The following is an 18,482-nucleotide window of genomic DNA, read 5'->3' as shown; positions in this document are numbered from 1 at the left end:
CTCGGCCGACGTTGTTACCACAATCCTGGTCACCAATGCGCCGAATACCATCACACCGATAGATCTGCACGTTCGCACGGAAGCCATGGCAATGGAAGCGTTCGCCTTTATACATGTGCTTCGAGTGCTTCTTCCCGCGGTCCTTTCCATCGCACGAAACTCTCCCACATCCTCCAAGCCGTCATTTTCTTGAAGCAAACGAATGACGACTATTCAAATGTCGTCGGGACTCGTTACAGAACACTCCATGGGAATCTACCAACGCGCAGGGTGTTGCTGTTTCACGTCACAAAACCACAGTTCTCCTCTTCCTCCGATCGCGAAACACAACGCGAGGGATCCGAGTAGGTATACTTTCGGCTTTGGACGGGGCGAGATGCGACTCTTTGAGATCCTCATGGCAGCACCGCGCGGTCTTTTGGTACGGCTTTCCCGTGGAGCTGCGAAGTCCCCCTGACAGCTACCGCATAGCCCATTCCCGTGAGATCTTGAGACCCCGAAGCCAAGTCTCACATGAGCTCGTTTATTAAACACGTTGGCGAATTGCTGGACGTCAGGCGTCATTCCAGAAAGAGCCTCTTCCAAAACCGCCGATTTGACCGATCTATACGATGAAGTCTACTGCGTTATCAAGGTCGTTGTGGAATTGCCAATAGCGATGCGATATACAAGGCGACATCGTCGGAGCACGACTTGTTGCGTGAGGATCAGAGCCGTGTGACGTTTGGTGCGGAGGATAGCTGGTATCACTTGGCTGCCTCGGCGGTGCCGCCAAGCCTCGTCGGGTTGTGGAGGTACGCCCACCGCGACATCACCGACACAGCGTCACCTCCGCCTCCAGCATTATCTCCTTCTCACATCGCACCTTGATGCTGCTCCTACTGTGCGTCTCACGTAGCCAAGCCACCTCTTCATCATGCTCAATCAGCTCACGCAGCCCCAGCGCACAATCGCCCACCGCCGCGCATCCTCCAGCCGACTCCTCATCGCAACGTGAACGAGGGCGACAGTGTCTCTCACAATCATCCAGTACTTATGCAGTAGTAAGAGCAGCCCCATAGTTGTATGCCCATCCCTATCGCCTTTCGGTATAGTGTAGGCGTCCCCACTCGAGCGTCGCCCCAGGGCCCGGCTGACGTATCGCAGTGGCAGATGTTTACTCATCAACGCATTCCCCATCCTGATGCCGGTCCCCGCATCTCTAATCCCATCCTATGACACGACCGCACACGATGTCGGCAGACGCGCACTATACCATTACGGACACTCGCTTGGACCCCATTCCAGCAAGGCGCCACTCCGCCTCTCGAGCCGCAACGCATGCCTGGGACGGCCCGCTGGTGCTAGCATCGCATCGGGAGATGCATGTAATCTAGGACAAATGTGTTGATGAATGTGCACCGTGTCACGTACCACAAAGGTGAACAATGGCTGCGCAAGCTGTTGCGGGACATGGAAACGACAACACGCGCATTCGCGCTCGCTTGGCTGACACTCCCATTCGCATTGTAGAACGCGTCGTTACTTTCTCAACCCAATGTTTCTTTATCACCACTGGGCTTCTCGCCCTGCCCGCGTTCGGCGTCGATATCGGTGGAGGGCTGCGACCGTTGCCCGCTTCGTCGCAGACATCATGCCGCGGTTATACATACTTCTCCTACCACCCTCAAGCGTCGTCCGTTCGAAGAGAGCACCAGATTGCTACTCCCAATCTGATAGTCGTATGTTGCACACAGATTCCATGCACCAGCGCGCGCGAGACAAAGCATTTGCGGAGCGCAGCAGTTCTTAGTCAATTCTACATGGAACGAGTTTTCCACCGCGAATCTTGGCCGACAGGCTATGTATAGTAGTCGCTTGAGCTTGAAACCGGCTCCAGTTTGTCGTTCGTACAGTCGCGGAGGGCGCTGCGCCCTTTGCTTATGAATCTGACCCACAAGCGAGGTGGCGCCTTACTATTTCCGCACATCCTGCCCTGGTGAGACCACGTCGCGCGGTGTCGATGAATTAGTTGTAACTTCGCATCTACTTAAGCAAGCGTAGGTCGCTGTCGCGTTCGAAAGGAACCCCTGTCACTACCTGTCTTGAGGCTCTTCACGTACGACTTCAAGACCCTGGACGACAAGCACGCGCCACGATCTACACACGATGACTACCGCGGATCACCATAGTGTAAGGATGGTGCAAACCGATGGCACACATTCCCTTGCGCTATACACCCACGGCCCGGAACCGACCGATCCCCATGATGCGGTGGTACTGTTTGTCTCTGGTGTCGCAAGCAGCAGGCTCAATTGGTCAGCCGTCGTGCGACAGCTCTCTGCATCCATGCGCTGCTTCACCTACGATCGCGCTGGTTACGGGTTATCCGACAGCGCTCCGTACCCGCCCACAGCCGAGAATATTGCGTCAGATATCCAATACCTTGTCGAGAACGTTCCCTTCGAGAATCCTCTTATCCTCGTCGGTCATTCTTGGGCCGGCGTACTGATCAACGAATTCATTGCGCTGACAGGGAATGGACATCACATTGCCGGACTGGTACTTGTCGACGCGAACCACGAGACAATGCCACATGTCTTGAACGTCAACGACCCGGATCTCCAAGCCATGTCCGAGGGCATCAACCCATACATCGCCAAGGGAATTGCCGCAGAACACAAGCTGACGCAGCAGGAATGGGACGCACTTATGGCTGAGGAAGCGACCGAGAAGTACGCGGCGATTGCGCGCATGGAAGAAGATGAGTACGCAGCAAGCTTCGCGACGCTGCGCGACAAGAATTTGAGTGACCAGCAGCCGCTTCTCGGGGAGAAGCCCGTGTATGTTATTGGAGGCATGCGCAGTCGCGATTGGGATGGGATGTACAAGGCTGGACTTGCGAAAGGGAACGGTAGCGAAGAGCAAAGGCGTCGGGTACGCGAGTTGATTACCACGGCGGACGAGAAGAGCGAGAGCATCATGAGGCGACATCTTCAACTCTCCACGAAAAGCAAGCTTGTGTTCGCGCGCGCGAGCGGCCACTTCGTCCAAATGACGCAGCCCGAGGTCGTAGTCGAAGGCGTGAAGTGGGTTGTTGCCGCGCAAAGAGTTCTTGTTGCAGAACGCACCTTCTATTAGAGTTAACTCTGTTGCGTGCAAAGCAACGTTGCGTGTAACACTAGAATACTCTATTACTTTATTATAACTTCTAAAGCTATAGCTTTTTATATTCTACTATAAAATATATAAGTCTTACTTTAAGTTTAATTAATTTTCTTTTTAGTCTATTTATTAAACTATATAGTATCTATATTATAAGATAAACTACTTATACTAATATTAGCGTAAATACTTTTATTTTATAAATATTTAGCTACTAGAAATAGTACTCTATACTTATAGCTCTTTTTACTTTATACTAAAAATAATATATTCTATATATCTATAAAAATTAACTAGTAGTATAGAACTATATTCTTTATACTAAAGCTATTATTTTACTACTAGATTTATATTATCTTTATATATATAAGCTATCTTTTCTTTTTTATATCTACTAAGTATTTATTAGATTCTAGCTCTAAAAAGTCTAGACTAACTTAGCACTAGCTATAAATACTTTAGAATTACTATTATAGCTTAGTAGTAATTTATCTCTAGTCTTTTAAGAATAATATATCTAATTATAGTCTAATATTATATATTTAGTATTTAACTAACTTTATTATTTAATATTTAAATTACTTTACTTTATAATACTTTTATATATACTATTTAGATATAATAAGCTCTAAAGTAAGTTTCTTTAGCGTAATATAATATAGTAGTAAGTAAGCTATACTATTCTTACGCGTAATAAATAATAACTAAAAGAAATTAGCTTTTATATCTTTAGAAGTAGTAACACTATCTACTAAGAAACTTATAGATCTATTAAAAGTCTTTTTAGATATTACTAACTTAGCCTTAATTATTAAAGATAGTAATATACTATTAGAGCTTATTTTAAAGCTAACTAAGCTTTTATAAACTACTACTACTAAAAGTAAAGATAAATAAGCTACTTTAATCTATAAACTTAAAAAGTTATATAAGTAGAAATAATTAAAGTATACTTATTAAGATATAGTTTATCTTAGAGAATTAAAGAATAAGATACTTATAGATAACTACTTAGCTCTTAAAAAGAATTTTATCTACTATACTTTAACTATAAGAAGTAAATTCTAGTTAAATTTAGAAGCTTTATACTTTAAGAACTTAAAGATATTTACTACGCGTAACTACTTATAGTATAACTACTAGATATATAATTATAAAGCTATTTTTAGAAAAGTACTTTTTATCTTTCTAGTAAGTATCTAAAAGATAAACTTTACTATAAGATTTCTTTATAAAACTACTTACTCTACTTAAAATATCTACTTCTAGAACTATATAAGACTTAAAATATTTTAGATATTTATCTAGAAGAAACTTAAAATAGTTATACTTAATACGCTTAGTCTTAAGTTATTATAGTATCTTATAGTTTATAATAGACTTAAGTAAACTAAATAAAAACTAAATTAGAATTCTAACTCTCTTTTAGTCTATCTTAATATACTTTAGAGTAAACTAAATAACTACTTAGAAGAATAGTACTATATAGACTTTATAAGCGCTTTTCTTTTTAATATTTAGAAAGAACTTTTACTTTAAAACTAGAAAGACTATAATATAGTCTCTTAGCTTAATATCTTAGCTTACTATTATTAAAGTAAGATAAAGTATACTACTATACTTTCTAAGTATCTAGCTTATAAAAAGAAGTTTTATAGCTATTAAGTCTAGAACTCTTTTTTAGAGCTTTCTTAAACTTAGAAAAAAGCTAAGAAAGTAGATTTAGTAAAATCTAACTTATAACTAGCTAAATTAGACTAAAATAGTTTAAAAAGCTTTAGTATAATTTATTAGAGATATAATAAGACTAGATACTATAAAGAATTAAACCTATAATCTCTACCTAATTAGGTCTAGCGCTAATTAAGTAAAAAATATTAAAGTTTAATTCTCTACCTAAATAGATCTATACGTAGAATCTTACTTATTACTTAACTTAACTTTTACACTATTCTATATTAACCTATATCTAGGTATAGATACCTACTCTCTAAGTAATTATAACTCTAAAAGTATACTTTTTAATATTACTTAACTACGTAACTTTAAGAACTATTATAAAACTATATAAACTATTAAACTAAGTATTTATAGCTTTACTAATACTATCTAAATTAAGTAGTAACTCTACTATTACTTAAGAGATAATTACGCTAATTCTAATACTACTAGCGCCTATAGAATATATAACTAGAGAATATAAAGTAGAGTAACTAATATATACTAATTAGAAGCTCTTTATTAGAGTACTTAGTTACTAGAAGATAAGTATATAGAATCTTACGCTTTATTACTAAAAGTATTATAATATAATAGATAGAGAATTAGCTTACCTTATTAAAAGTAAGTAGTTAAAGTAAATCTATATATTATATATTAAGTACTAAGATATATAATAACTATAAGTAAATAAATAAATAAATACTATAAATAGAGATACTTTATAACTAAGAAAAGTTCTTTATTCTAAGCTTTACTTTATTATTCTTTTTAAATAATATATTCTAAGAATAATTATTATTTACTAAACTCTTAGAGTTTATATAATAGTTCTAGAGTAAAAATACTTAGAATATCTAAAACACTATAGTTTAGAAACTACTTATACTACGTAAGATCTAGTAATCTAACTACTACTATAGTAGCTTTCTAGACTTTTACTCTTTACTTTCTACTATAAAAGAAGTAACTAGTTCTAGACTAAAAAAGCCTAAAACTTATAACTATATTAATCTAGATATTAAAGAAAACTATATTAAAGTTATTAGTAATAATAGTATAGAAAGTATTTAAGTATCTCTAGAATCTAGCTAATAGCTAGAACTTAGTGTTTTTTATAATAATAGTAATAACTATTTTATACTTATAATAGACTAAGACTTTATAGAAGATAATAATAATATTAATAAAAATCTTATTCTAACTTTATTACACAAAGAATTAGAGTTAGATTCTTTACTTTTACTAATAAATTACTAGCGCCTGCACTAGCTACCTACTACGTTTCTTTATTCTTTATAGCTATAATTATTTATACTTAACTATTAAAATATATTTCTAGATTTTAATAGTAGTATTTTAATTATATACGCTCTCTTTCTTAATACTTACTATACTCTATACACTATTATATATTATTATTAGAGTTATACTAATATAAAGAGTTAAAGTTTATATATAACTCTAAGTAGGCTATATAGGCGTTTTATAGCGTATTAAGAATACTAAGTCTATATATATTACCTTTTTACCTACTCTTTAGTGTTAGTACTTCTATATCTACTTTATAATAGGTAGACTTACTATATAATACTTAGCGCTTCTATTTACTAATTACTAGTCTTAGTATTATTATTACTATAGCGTATACTTATATTATACCTACTACTTACTATAGTAAGCCTATACTAGGTATTATAGATTATCTTTACCTACTTAAGGTATACCTTATCTTAGCGTAATAAATTAACACTTATAATACTTTATAGTTTATCTATATATAGCGTATTTATTATCTTTCTTATTAACGCTACTATATTAAACGCGTAGATTTTATTTTTTAGATTTATATAATACTACGTAAGTTACTTTATTTATATTATTATAATATCTATATAGGTTACTCTATTTATATTATTATAATACTTACACTAGTTATCTTATTTACACTCTTACTATATCTACACTATTACTTTACTTAAGCTTTAGAGCTATTTTTACTAGTTATCTAATCTATACTTTTATAACGTTTATAGAGTCTATATTCTTCTAGTTTCTACTTTACTAGCGCTAGTTATCTAACCTCTATTACTACGTTATTATATACGTTACTATATCTTCTTTACTTTATTTTAACTATACGTTTTTCTATCTATATTATTATAGTATATATATAAATACTTTATTTATATTATCTAACGCTAGCTTATCTAGCGCGTAAGATTAGAAAACACTAATAGTCTTACTAAGATAATTATATTACGTCTTACTCTATAAAAGACTAAAAGTAAGTATACTATATTTCTAGAGAATAACTTAATCTACTATAATAGAGTATTAGAAAAATAATATATATAGTTCTTTCTTATAAGTTATCTTAACTATGTAGGTTATTATATCTATTTTATCTAACTATATACGTAGAGTACTTTTACACTATCTTACCTAATTTCTAATTTCTAATTACACTCTTCTCTATAGTTAGCTTACACTTCTACTATACTTATTCTTTAACTCTACTTAGCCTTTATTAAATATTAAATTCTATTTAGTTACTAATCTTCTTTACTAAAGCTTACTAGAATAAATAAATCTAGTAATAATAGTTCTTACTAGAGTTTAGTAGTCTAATTATTATGTTCTAAGGCGCCTATACCTATATTCTTCTTATCTTTCTTCTCTAAACTATTATTCTTATCTTTACTTTTATCTATTTTATAGATCTTACTATAAGCTATACTTATTACTATTTTAATACTTAGTATAGCCTTTCTAGTAATTAGTACTTCTTTAATACTCTCTAGACCTAGCTACTCTTCTAACGCTTAACTAGCTTTATATACATTAGACTTTTTCTTTCTTACTAGCTAAAGAAATAGGTCTAACTTATCTACACGTAATACGCGTTTAAACTATTAGTTTAATATTTTCTTATATAGAATAAGAAGTAAACTACTCTAATCTAAGTTTTATATAATTATATACTACTATATTACTAGTTTAAGTTTTACGCAGAATATCTTATAGTCTACTCTAGATAGTAAATAGTAGACTAGCTAAATAAGTTCTATAATAGCTTTACTCTATACTTAGCCTTTACTATAATAGTTGCGTATAACGTCTCTACTAGCGCGCTTATCTTCTAGTTAGATCTACTCTATTTTACGTACGTACGCCTACCTAAGTAATACTATTATCTATTATACACTAATATAGATAGCTACTATTACTATTTTATACTTTATATATATATTCTATGTAAAGTAGAAGTCTTAGTTTACTTTATTTTCTAGTAAACCTTTAGATAATATAGCTATAACTATCTAGAATTACTTAAGACTCTAATAATTACTAGATTATCTAATAAATAGAGTACTTTATTAGCGCTAGTTTTAAAAAAACTATTAGATATTATACTATAAACTAGTGTTACTAAACTAGCGCGTCTTTACTAAAAATAAAGTTACTTTAGTGTATAGCGTATTTATAGATATATAAAATACTCTATTACTATCTATTTTTCTACTAATTAGCTACGTAATTATTATTTTATTCTCTTTTACTATATTATTATAGACTTCTTACTTCTTTTATAGTACGTTTACTATAAGCGCTTATAGCTCTATTAGATAGTGTTACTTTATTTATAAGTCTTACTAGATTACTATTCTATATACTTCTACTTATTAATTATTATTTATAACTATTATTACGTATATAATTTTTTATTCTATTATTACGTTCTATAGTAGACTATTATTCTCTTTTCTTTCTTTATTTTTCTACTTTTTCTTCTTCTCTCTAGCTACTATATCTTTCTTTCTAGTAACTACGTTTTTCTCTACTCTATATTCTACTTCTTCTTCTACTTTTCTATTTATATTCTTTTCTATATCTTTCTCTATTTTCTTTTCTACCTTTTAAATAACTTCTTCTTCTATTTTCTTTTTTACTCTACTCTATACTTCTTCTATAATAGTTTCTAATATACTCTTCTCTATATTATCTTCTCTAACTATTTTTTTATTATTTTTTTCTTCTCTTTCTACTATTATATTAATAACTCTTACGCTAATAGTTAGATTATTTTATATATATTAAAGATATAACTAAATAGTTACGCTTCTATAGTATTTAGAAATAACTAGTTTATTATTACTTAACTCTACGCTATCTTTATTAAGCTACGTAGATAGATCTCTAGTAGAGTTTCTACTAGTTAAACCTCTATTATAAAGGTTATATTTACTATTTTTTATATTCTACTACTTTTATTATAATTACTTTATATATACTAGAGAGAACTAGTCTACTTAGCTCTAAGCTACGCGTTTTCTTAATAGTACTACTTAGAAACGTAGTCTTTATACTAAAAGTAAAATACTATTTTTATTCTTAGACTTATACTCTATAAGTACTATTAATATATTTTTATCTAAGTTTTCTAGAGTCTTATTCTATAGTTTATTAATTCTATCTATTAGTGTAATTACGTTATACACTAAGCCTACCTAAAATTTATTATCTCTATACTCTAGTATCTCTTTTACTAGCTATATAGCTACTAGAAGTAAATATACTATAAAAACTAGCTTATAAAAGGTATTATTCTCTATAGTAAGAATAACCTAACTAGCTAACTATAGAAACTTATTTCTATTAGTAGAGCTTATAAATACGCGTATAAGAAAGCGCGTATAGTATTAATTTAGAAGTTTATAGATATACGCGTTATAGAAAGCTATATCTTAGAAAACTTTATTACTCTTCTATAGAAAGCTTTATATACTACTATTAAAGACACTTATTATATTTATAAGAATCTTACGTATATTAGTAATAGAATATATAGATATTAGTAGCTATATTATAGTTAATAGAAAGCTAGTACGTAAGTAATTATATTTATTTAATAATATGCGTAGATATAATAGTAAGAATAGAGTCTATAGTAATACCTAGGTTTATCTAGCTACTAGAGCTTATACTAGCTCTAATATCTAACTTATAGTACTACGCCTTTCTATATTAGACTATATATTATATACTATTACTACGCGTTTTATAACCTACGTTTAATCTATATATAATCTATAGTTTTTAAACTATAGAATAACTTCTCTAAGTATTTAATTATTATGTAACGTATTATATTCTTATATACTACTTCTACTACTTTATAGTTCTACTAGTGTATATCTATACGTATTTTAATAACTTTTATAAACTACTTATAGATATTATATAGCGCTATATAATTATATACGTTACTAAAGAGCTTAACACTATTACTTACTAGCCTTATAATATTTAGCTACTCTCTTATCTTACTAAAGCTATCTTTATATTATTTAAGTCTATAAATAGCTTTACCTATACTATTACTTTATATTACTATATATATATAACTAAGTAAGATATTTAGAGGTATTATAAAGATAAATACTAATAGATTAATCTATAGAGGTATAGTAGAGATATAAGAAAGAAGTATATTAACTTTTCTAATACTATATAGATAGCTAGTTAATCTTACTAGTATATTTTTATAGCGTTAGAGTAGCTTACTTTTATTACTTTTAATATCTTTACTCTATCTATCTTAGTAAATAAGATATATAATAGCTTTACTATCTAACTAAATAGTCTTTAGAAATAGAATACTATAGCTACTACTTAATAAACTATTAAAGAAGAGCTTTATTAGATTCTAGATCTCTAGATTAAGCTAAGCTATTTTAAGAAATAGCTATATAGTAGTATCTAGGTAGAGCTATTAGTAGTATATAAGCCCTCTCTAGTAAACATAATCTCTCTCTTTAGCGCTAAACCTAATTTCTTTTTTATACTTTAGCGTACTTATAATACTTTATAATTTCTTATTAAGCGCGCCTAGTAGATAGCTAAATAATCTAATATTAGAAAACTAGCGCTAGAGCTTCTAGAGCACTATAAGATAGAAATAGATAGTAATAAGTAACTTTTATATCTTAGCTACTAGTTAGTAACTTATAAGAAATATATCTAGTATCTTATTAAAGTACTCTACTATCTATAGAACTTATCTAAGTCTATTAAACTACTATTTTATCTATTTAGCTTTAACTAAGAGTATACTATAGAACTTCTAAAGGCAATTATATAGAAACTACTATCTAAGAATAAGAAGTAGTAACTTAAGGCTACTTACCTAAACCTATAGTTAATATTATTAGATTATAAGATTAGCGTAAATAAGAAAGATAGTAGTCTACTTATTACTATTACTATACTTACGCTAAAGCTAGACTATTTTAGTAGAAGCTAAACCTCTACGTAATACTTTTTCTAAGTACTATTAGAGCTTATTACTATATTAAAAGTACTTATACTACTTACTTTATATAATAAGTATTAGTTTATACCTAAGTTAGATCTAAAGCGTTATCTAACGCTATATTTACTAGTATAAGCTAAGGTAGAGCACTTTCTATAGCTTACTACTTTAGATATATATATAACTCTAATAAATTAACTATAATAGTTTAGTTTCTTAGGCATTAGGTCTATCTTAGGCTAACAGCCTACACTATATATATTTAACTTCTAAGTACTTCTTCTAAGCCTTACTATAATAATATTATAATTTAATATAATATTAACTATCTAATCTTTATAAGACTCTTATATATTATTATAGTTACTATACTTATATAAGTAATCTAGCGCAATAGACTAGTTACTCTCTATAGACTTTATAATATATTATACTATATTCTATAACTCTATATTATCTAGCGCTACTAGCGCGTATAGAGCTAGCTCTAAGACGCTAGCTATATCTAAATAGGTAGTAATCTCTAGCTCTAAAAATACCTCTAGTGTTAGTACCTTCTCTACTCTATTATTTCTTAAGTTTACTACTATATTAGCTACACGTAGCTCTAATTAGTTCTAGTTCTATACTATGCTATTATAATAGACGTTTAGTTCTACTATCTATAGTAGCTCTATTTCTAGTAGTTAGTTATAGCTTCTATAATTAACTAGTAGTACTAACCTCTATAAGAGTAGCTTATCTACTATTTCTAGCTTCTTCTAGAATAAGTTATAGTTTAACCTAAACGCCTAGTAGTTTTACTTTAGTAACTCTAAAGGTAAAGTCTCTAATAGTAATAGTAATAGTAATACTACTACTATCTACTACTACTAGAAAGACTCTATTAACTCTATATCTACACTTATTAAAGTTACTAAGAGCGTTACCTTTAGTAACCTCTTTAATATTACTAAAAGCTATAAAGGCGCTAGTAATAATATTATCTAAGTCTATATAGTCTAACTCTACTATAGCTCTCTCTTTAGCGCGCTTACTTATATCTATAGTAGTAGCTTTTATATCTCTAAAGCTAACTACCTCTATAGCGCTAATAACTAGAATACTTTCTCTTCTACTTCTTTATCTATCTCTAAGAACTTATATTAACTATTATTACTAGATAAAGAACTTATCTATAAAGATAATCTTAGTAGAAATAGTAGAGGTAATAATAATAATGTAGGTAACGCTAATAAGCCTAAGTCTACTACGCGTCTAAAGAATATCTAACTAATATATAAAGTTACTAGCTTTATATAACCTAAGGCTAACTAAACTAAAAGTAAGTAACCTATTCTTAGTGCCTATAAACTTAATAGTAATAGAAACTTTATATATATTAGTAACTTTAATAAGATAATACTAGAAGGCTAAGGTAATAATATAGACCTTAACTATATTATCTATATAATTAAGTATTACTTTAACACTATATACCTTCTTAATAAAAACTTTACTATTACTTATAATAAGCTTTAATAGATTAGAGAAGACCTAGTTAATAAGTATAATAAGAGTTAATTCTTACGTATTAAAGTAGTAGCTACTACCTAAACTACTAATAAGTTACGCGTTCTCTTTATCTAGTCTAATAATAAGTATACTAACTTTATAGAGTAAGAGTAGTAGGTTTAAGATAAATCTTATTAGTTCTTTAAGAAATAAGAGTAGTATATTACTAATACTATCTAATACGCTAAGAAGACTATAAAGTATAAGAATATCTATAAAGTAGTGTATAACTTAGAATATAAGAAGTACACTACTACGCGTTAAAAGATTACTTGTCTTACTAACTTTAGCTGCACTACTTAACTATTAGACTCTAATTCTAATAACTCTAAGTCTAGTAATAACTCTAATAATTTTTCTAATACTTCTTACTCTAGTTATAACTAAAGCTCTTATTAAAATTATAAATTAGCTTAGTTACTAGCTCTAGTTACGTTAACTATTCTAGTTAGCTACTACTCTAAATAACCTAAGCTAGCTATCTTTACTAGAGACGTTAGTACAAAGCTAGATAATTACTATAAGTAGAAGCTTAATATAGAAAGCTAGTTCTAAGCCTTTATAACTATATATAATAGTAATAACGCTCTATAGCTTAACTATCTTTATATATATATTACTAGTAAGACCTAAGCTACTATATAAGATAGTTAGCTAGTTAATAATAAAAAGTTTATATCTATTAAATAAGTCTAGAATATCTTAGATTTAGTCTATAGTTACCTAAACTACTATCTAGTAGTATATACCTTCTATAATAAAGACGTCTAGATAAAAATAAGTAAGAGTATTAGTGCTTTTCTTACTTACTTTAAGACTAGCGTTACTACTTTTAAGTAGAATAATAAAGAAAAGATTCTTTACTACTATAAGAAGCTATCTACCTATTAGTGCTTCTATATTAAGTATATTATAAACTATAAAGTCTACTCTAAGAACTTTAAAGCCTTTAGTAAGAAGCTCTAACGTTTTAAGTAGATAAACGCTGCTCTCTATCTAAAGACTACTTTGTTATTAACTTTCTACGCTAGTAATACTAGTAGTAGTAGTAGTAGTAGTAGTAGAGGTAGTAGAAGTAACTATAGCTATAATAACGCTATTATAGTAGTCTCTAGCTCTACTAGTAGAGAATCTTATAATATTATTACTAAGGCTTACTCTAGTTATAAGCTTATTAATACCTAAGTTCTTTATAATATAGAATAATGCTATAAGTACTATAAAGCTAGTTATAAGCCTAATAAACCTAACGCTCTCTATAAGAACTTACTATTACCTACTTCTATAGGTTAGTTTAAGAAAGTTCTTACTACTCTTAATAAAGCTTATTATATTACTAGTATTCTAATCTCTAAGATATTAGTCTAAGTTAATATAGTTAATACCTAGCTTCTCTTATCTTTATCTAAGCCTACTTTACCTAGCGCAGAAAACTACTAGTCTCTAGTAATTATTATCTCTAGAGACCTCTATAGTATAAGCCTATTATATTATCTATTTCTATTAAGTTATCTACTACTCTAATTACTCTATCTTCTTATATTACTTTTCTATATATAGAAGACTATAATAAAGACTTAGATTCTACTTTAAAAGCTATCTAGAACTATATTACTCTTCTAGAATAGACTACCTAGAATAAAATCTATATATCTTCTATTATAGCTGCTGCTATCTATAGTAACTTATACTAGCTCTTAGTAGGTAAATAACTAGTCTTTAAAGAAATAATATCTTTCTCTTATACTTCTTTACTTCTATAATACGCTAAACTTATAGATAACTCTAGATACGCTTCTCTCTTTATTAACAAAGCTTATATACGCGCGTACTACTATATACTTATTCTACTCTCTAATCTAGCTACTCTTAAGCTTACTAATAGTACTAAGGTTACTAGAGTAATATATATAACCTAGGTTATAATAACCTTTAATAATTATATAAAGTAGGTAATAGTATACGTTATAAAGCTCTCTAGTATATAGATAATTTTAGAAATACCTTAGTTCTAAGTTTATTAACTCTAAATTAATTAGAAGATAATATTTTTTATTTTTTTCTCTAACTACTACTTACGCTAGTATATCTTAAACTATAAGCTCTATCTTACTTAAAGTAGTTACTATAGAAAATATGTTTCTAATATAAGTACTACTTACTACTCTAAGGCGCTTCTACTTCTTAATATTACTATAATAACTAGTTATGTTATAGCTACTTCTATCTCTTATAGAGAGAATACCTTTATTATAATAATAGAAAAGGTCTACTACCTAGCTATAATAAGTAATAATAAATAGTAAGATAAATAGTACTTTTAGGCTATAGAAGTAAAGATATTATCTAAAGACTTTAAGAAGTTCTAGAATAAGATAGAGTAATCTTTACTAAGTAAGGCTAAGATTCTTATAAAGCTACCTAAAGTGCTTTACTCTATATTCTATAGATTTAATCTAAAGATAGCTAAGAAGATACTATCTAACTATTATAATATTAACTATAAGATTAAGCTCTAGCTAGACCTTAATATAGAATAACTATCTAAACCTTTCTTATAGCGCCTACAGCCTCTCTTCTAAGATAAGGCTAGAGTAGTAAAGCTTTATATTAATAATATACTTTAGAAGAGACATATTAAATAAGTAACCTTAGAATAGGTAGCTCTACTTCTTATTATTAAGAAGCTTAGTAAAGATATCTAAATCTACGTTAACTATTACAGGCTTAATACCTACACTATTAAGAACTATAACACTTTTCTACTTATTTAGAATATATTAGCACGTCTATTTAAGGCTAAGTACTTTTCTAAAATTAATATTATTACTACCTTTAATAAAATCTATATTAAGAAAAAGTATAAGTATCTCTTTGCATTTATTACGCTCTATAGACTATACTAGTATACTATAATACTATTTAGTATATATAATAGTTCTACTACTTTCTAAGTATATATTAATAATATACTATATAAATACCTTAATAAATTCTATATAGCGTATCTTAATAATATTATTATCTTTAGTAAGACTCTAAAGAAGTATAAGAACTACCTACTATATATAGTTACCTATCTTATAAACACTAGACTTTCTATAGATATCTTAAAGTCTAAATTTATAAAGTTAGAGGTAAAGTTTCTTAAGCTTATTATTACCTCTAAGAGTATTAAAATAGACCTAAAGAAGATCTAAGTAGTATAAGAGTAGAAGCTGCTCTAGACACTAAAGAATATATAGGCCTTTCTAGAGTTTACTAACTTCTATTAATAATTTATCTATAGGTTCTCTAACCTAGTAAAACCTTTTACCTATCTTATATAAAGTAATTCTAAGAACTTCTATATAACCTCTAAAGCCTCTAGAGCTTTTACTACACTAAAGAAAGTCTTTTATAGTAATATTATACTTACTTATTTTAACTCTAATCTTAAATATATTCTTAAAACTAACACCTCTAACTACGTCTACGCTATAATTCTTTTCTAGATATAGTAGAATAGTAGTATATAACTAGTAGCCTATATATCTAAAAAGATAACGCTTATAAAATATAACTATAAAATCTATAATAAAAAACTTCTAGCTATTATTAGAGCGTTTAAAAAGTAGTGTTCTAAACTTACTAGCGTTAATAAGACTATATAGATTCTTACTAACTATTAGAGTCTAGAGTACTTCTATACAAAGTGTTACCTTAATTACTACTAGATACGCTAGTTTAAATTTCTTAAGAAGTTTAATTTCTATATTATATATTAACTTAGAAAGTAAAGCACTAAATCTAATAGTCTTACCTATTAGATAGAAGACCTACTATAGAATATCTATAATAATTAGGTATAGTACTAGTATTAGATTATACTTAGAAACTACTACTAGAATAAAGGTAGCTACGCTGCTATTTGTCTTACTAGTATATATATAGAGAATAATAAATATAATATTCTTTTACTTCTTACTATACTCTATAAGAATAATAAGAGCTCTTTACCTAGCGCTTATCTACTTAGACTTACTAAGTTTATATTAAAGAATAAGGTTAACTTATATAACTAGCTTTAGAGAGCTAATAATATATTACTAGAGAATATTATAGCTTACCTCTATAAAACTAATAGTTAACTTATAGCTATCTAATAAGCTTTAGAAGCTAGTAACTAGCGTATTTTCTATTACCTTATAGTTAAGAGCCTTTGCCTAGAGCTTAGTAACTTAGAAGCTAGTAATAATAGGTAACTCTTTCTACATAATAATAGGTTATTAGTACTTTTTAGTAAGAAGCTATATATAAAAGTTATCTAATATATCTATAATAGCTTTTCTAGTAGCTATAGTAGTTATATAACTATCTACTAGTAAGTTAGTAAGTAGTACTACTAGTAAGAGATAACTAATATAATTACTTATTTTATAAATAGCTATATAATATACTAACGCTCTAAGGTTAACTATAATACTAAATATAGCTTACTCTATTCTCTACTAGTTCTAGAAAAGTACTAGAAGAATATATCTATTAATTTTATTACTCTACTTCTACTATTATAGTAGTGTAGTTACTTCTATTACTATATTATAGTTATAGTTAACTATCTATCTAAGAAGAAGAAGTTTATTATAATAGAGAACCTAGAGGTACCTATAGTAGTAGATAAATTTATAGAATATATATAGCGTAAAGAAGAATACCTATATATACTTATCTCTAATTATAGCTACTAGTTTACTTCTACTTTTTAGAAGAGGCTCTATAAGCGTATAGATATAGTATCTAAGTTATTAACGTTATATTATCTAGAAATAAATAGTTAGACTAAAAACACTAACACTAACTTAAAATAGTACCTACGCTTATATATTAATTATCTCTAGACTAACTAGGCGTAATTACTACCTCTTATAGAGTTTAAGGCTAACTCTATAGTTAGCGCTGCTACTAGAGTTTTTTTATTCTAAGCTACTAAGAGATATTAACTAAGATTAGAACTTAAGTCTTTTTATATATAACTCTACGTAGTAACACTATAAACTTATAGCGTAGACACTCTAGTAACGCGTATTAATAATATCTATTACTTTCTCTATAAGAAGCTTCTCTAGTCTTATAAAAAGATATATAAGTTTACTAATACTAACTACTACTCTATACTATAATTTAAAGTAGATAACTAGATTATACTAAACGCTTACTATATTAAGACTAAAAGGCTTATTAAGTCTCTAGACTATAAGAACCTAGATCTCTATTAGGTTACTTAGGTAATTAATTATATAGCTTATAAATTAGACTTACTCTAAAACCTTTATAGTCTATTCTCTACCTTTTATCTATAGCTTCTCTAGCCTTATAAGAATAACGCTTTACTAAGCTAGCTATATACTAGTAATATTAAACCTCTAGAGGTTTATCTTACTAATAAGAGCCTTACTAAGTATATTATTATCTAGGTTCTAGACTTCTATATCTATTATAATATTATTAACTTATATATCTAACATTAGAGATGCCTCTAGTATATAGTAGAGTAGGTAGATAATAACTAGAGTAACTACTAGTAGCTCTACTATAATCTCTATAGCTATAAGAAATTAGTATAGAATTACTATAGCTATAACTCTTATAAGCTAAAACTTTATAATACGTTTTACGCGTATAATAATAATAAAGAGCTTATAGTTACTATACTCTAGCTACTAGACTTTATATACTTAGAAAGAACTAGCTAGTTATTTAAAGACTT

General features: G+C 29.2%; 1 protein-coding gene across 1 annotated transcript; it reads left to right on the top strand.

Annotated features, from left to right (window-relative positions):
• Positions 1–2,248: 2,248 nt before the first annotated feature.
• J4E87_000817 (uncharacterized protein) lies at positions 2,249–3,120 on the top strand (the record flags this gene model as incomplete). The annotated part of the gene is made up of 2 exons (XM_049372469.1): positions 2,249–2,253; positions 2,289–3,120. 2 exons carry the CDS (start codon positions 2,249–2,251, stop codon positions 3,118–3,120), a joined length of 837 nt encoding a protein of 278 aa, XP_049237127.1.
• Positions 3,121–18,482: the final 15,362 nt, after the last annotated feature.

The sequence above is a fragment of the Alternaria ethzedia genome (assembly GCF_023757985.1).
Source record: "Alternaria ethzedia strain BMP 0044 chromosome Unknown scaffold_2, whole genome shotgun sequence".
Classification (NCBI taxonomy): domain Eukaryota; kingdom Fungi; phylum Ascomycota; class Dothideomycetes; order Pleosporales; family Pleosporaceae; genus Alternaria; species Alternaria ethzedia.
This window is presented reverse-complemented; position numbering and strand designations above follow the sequence as displayed.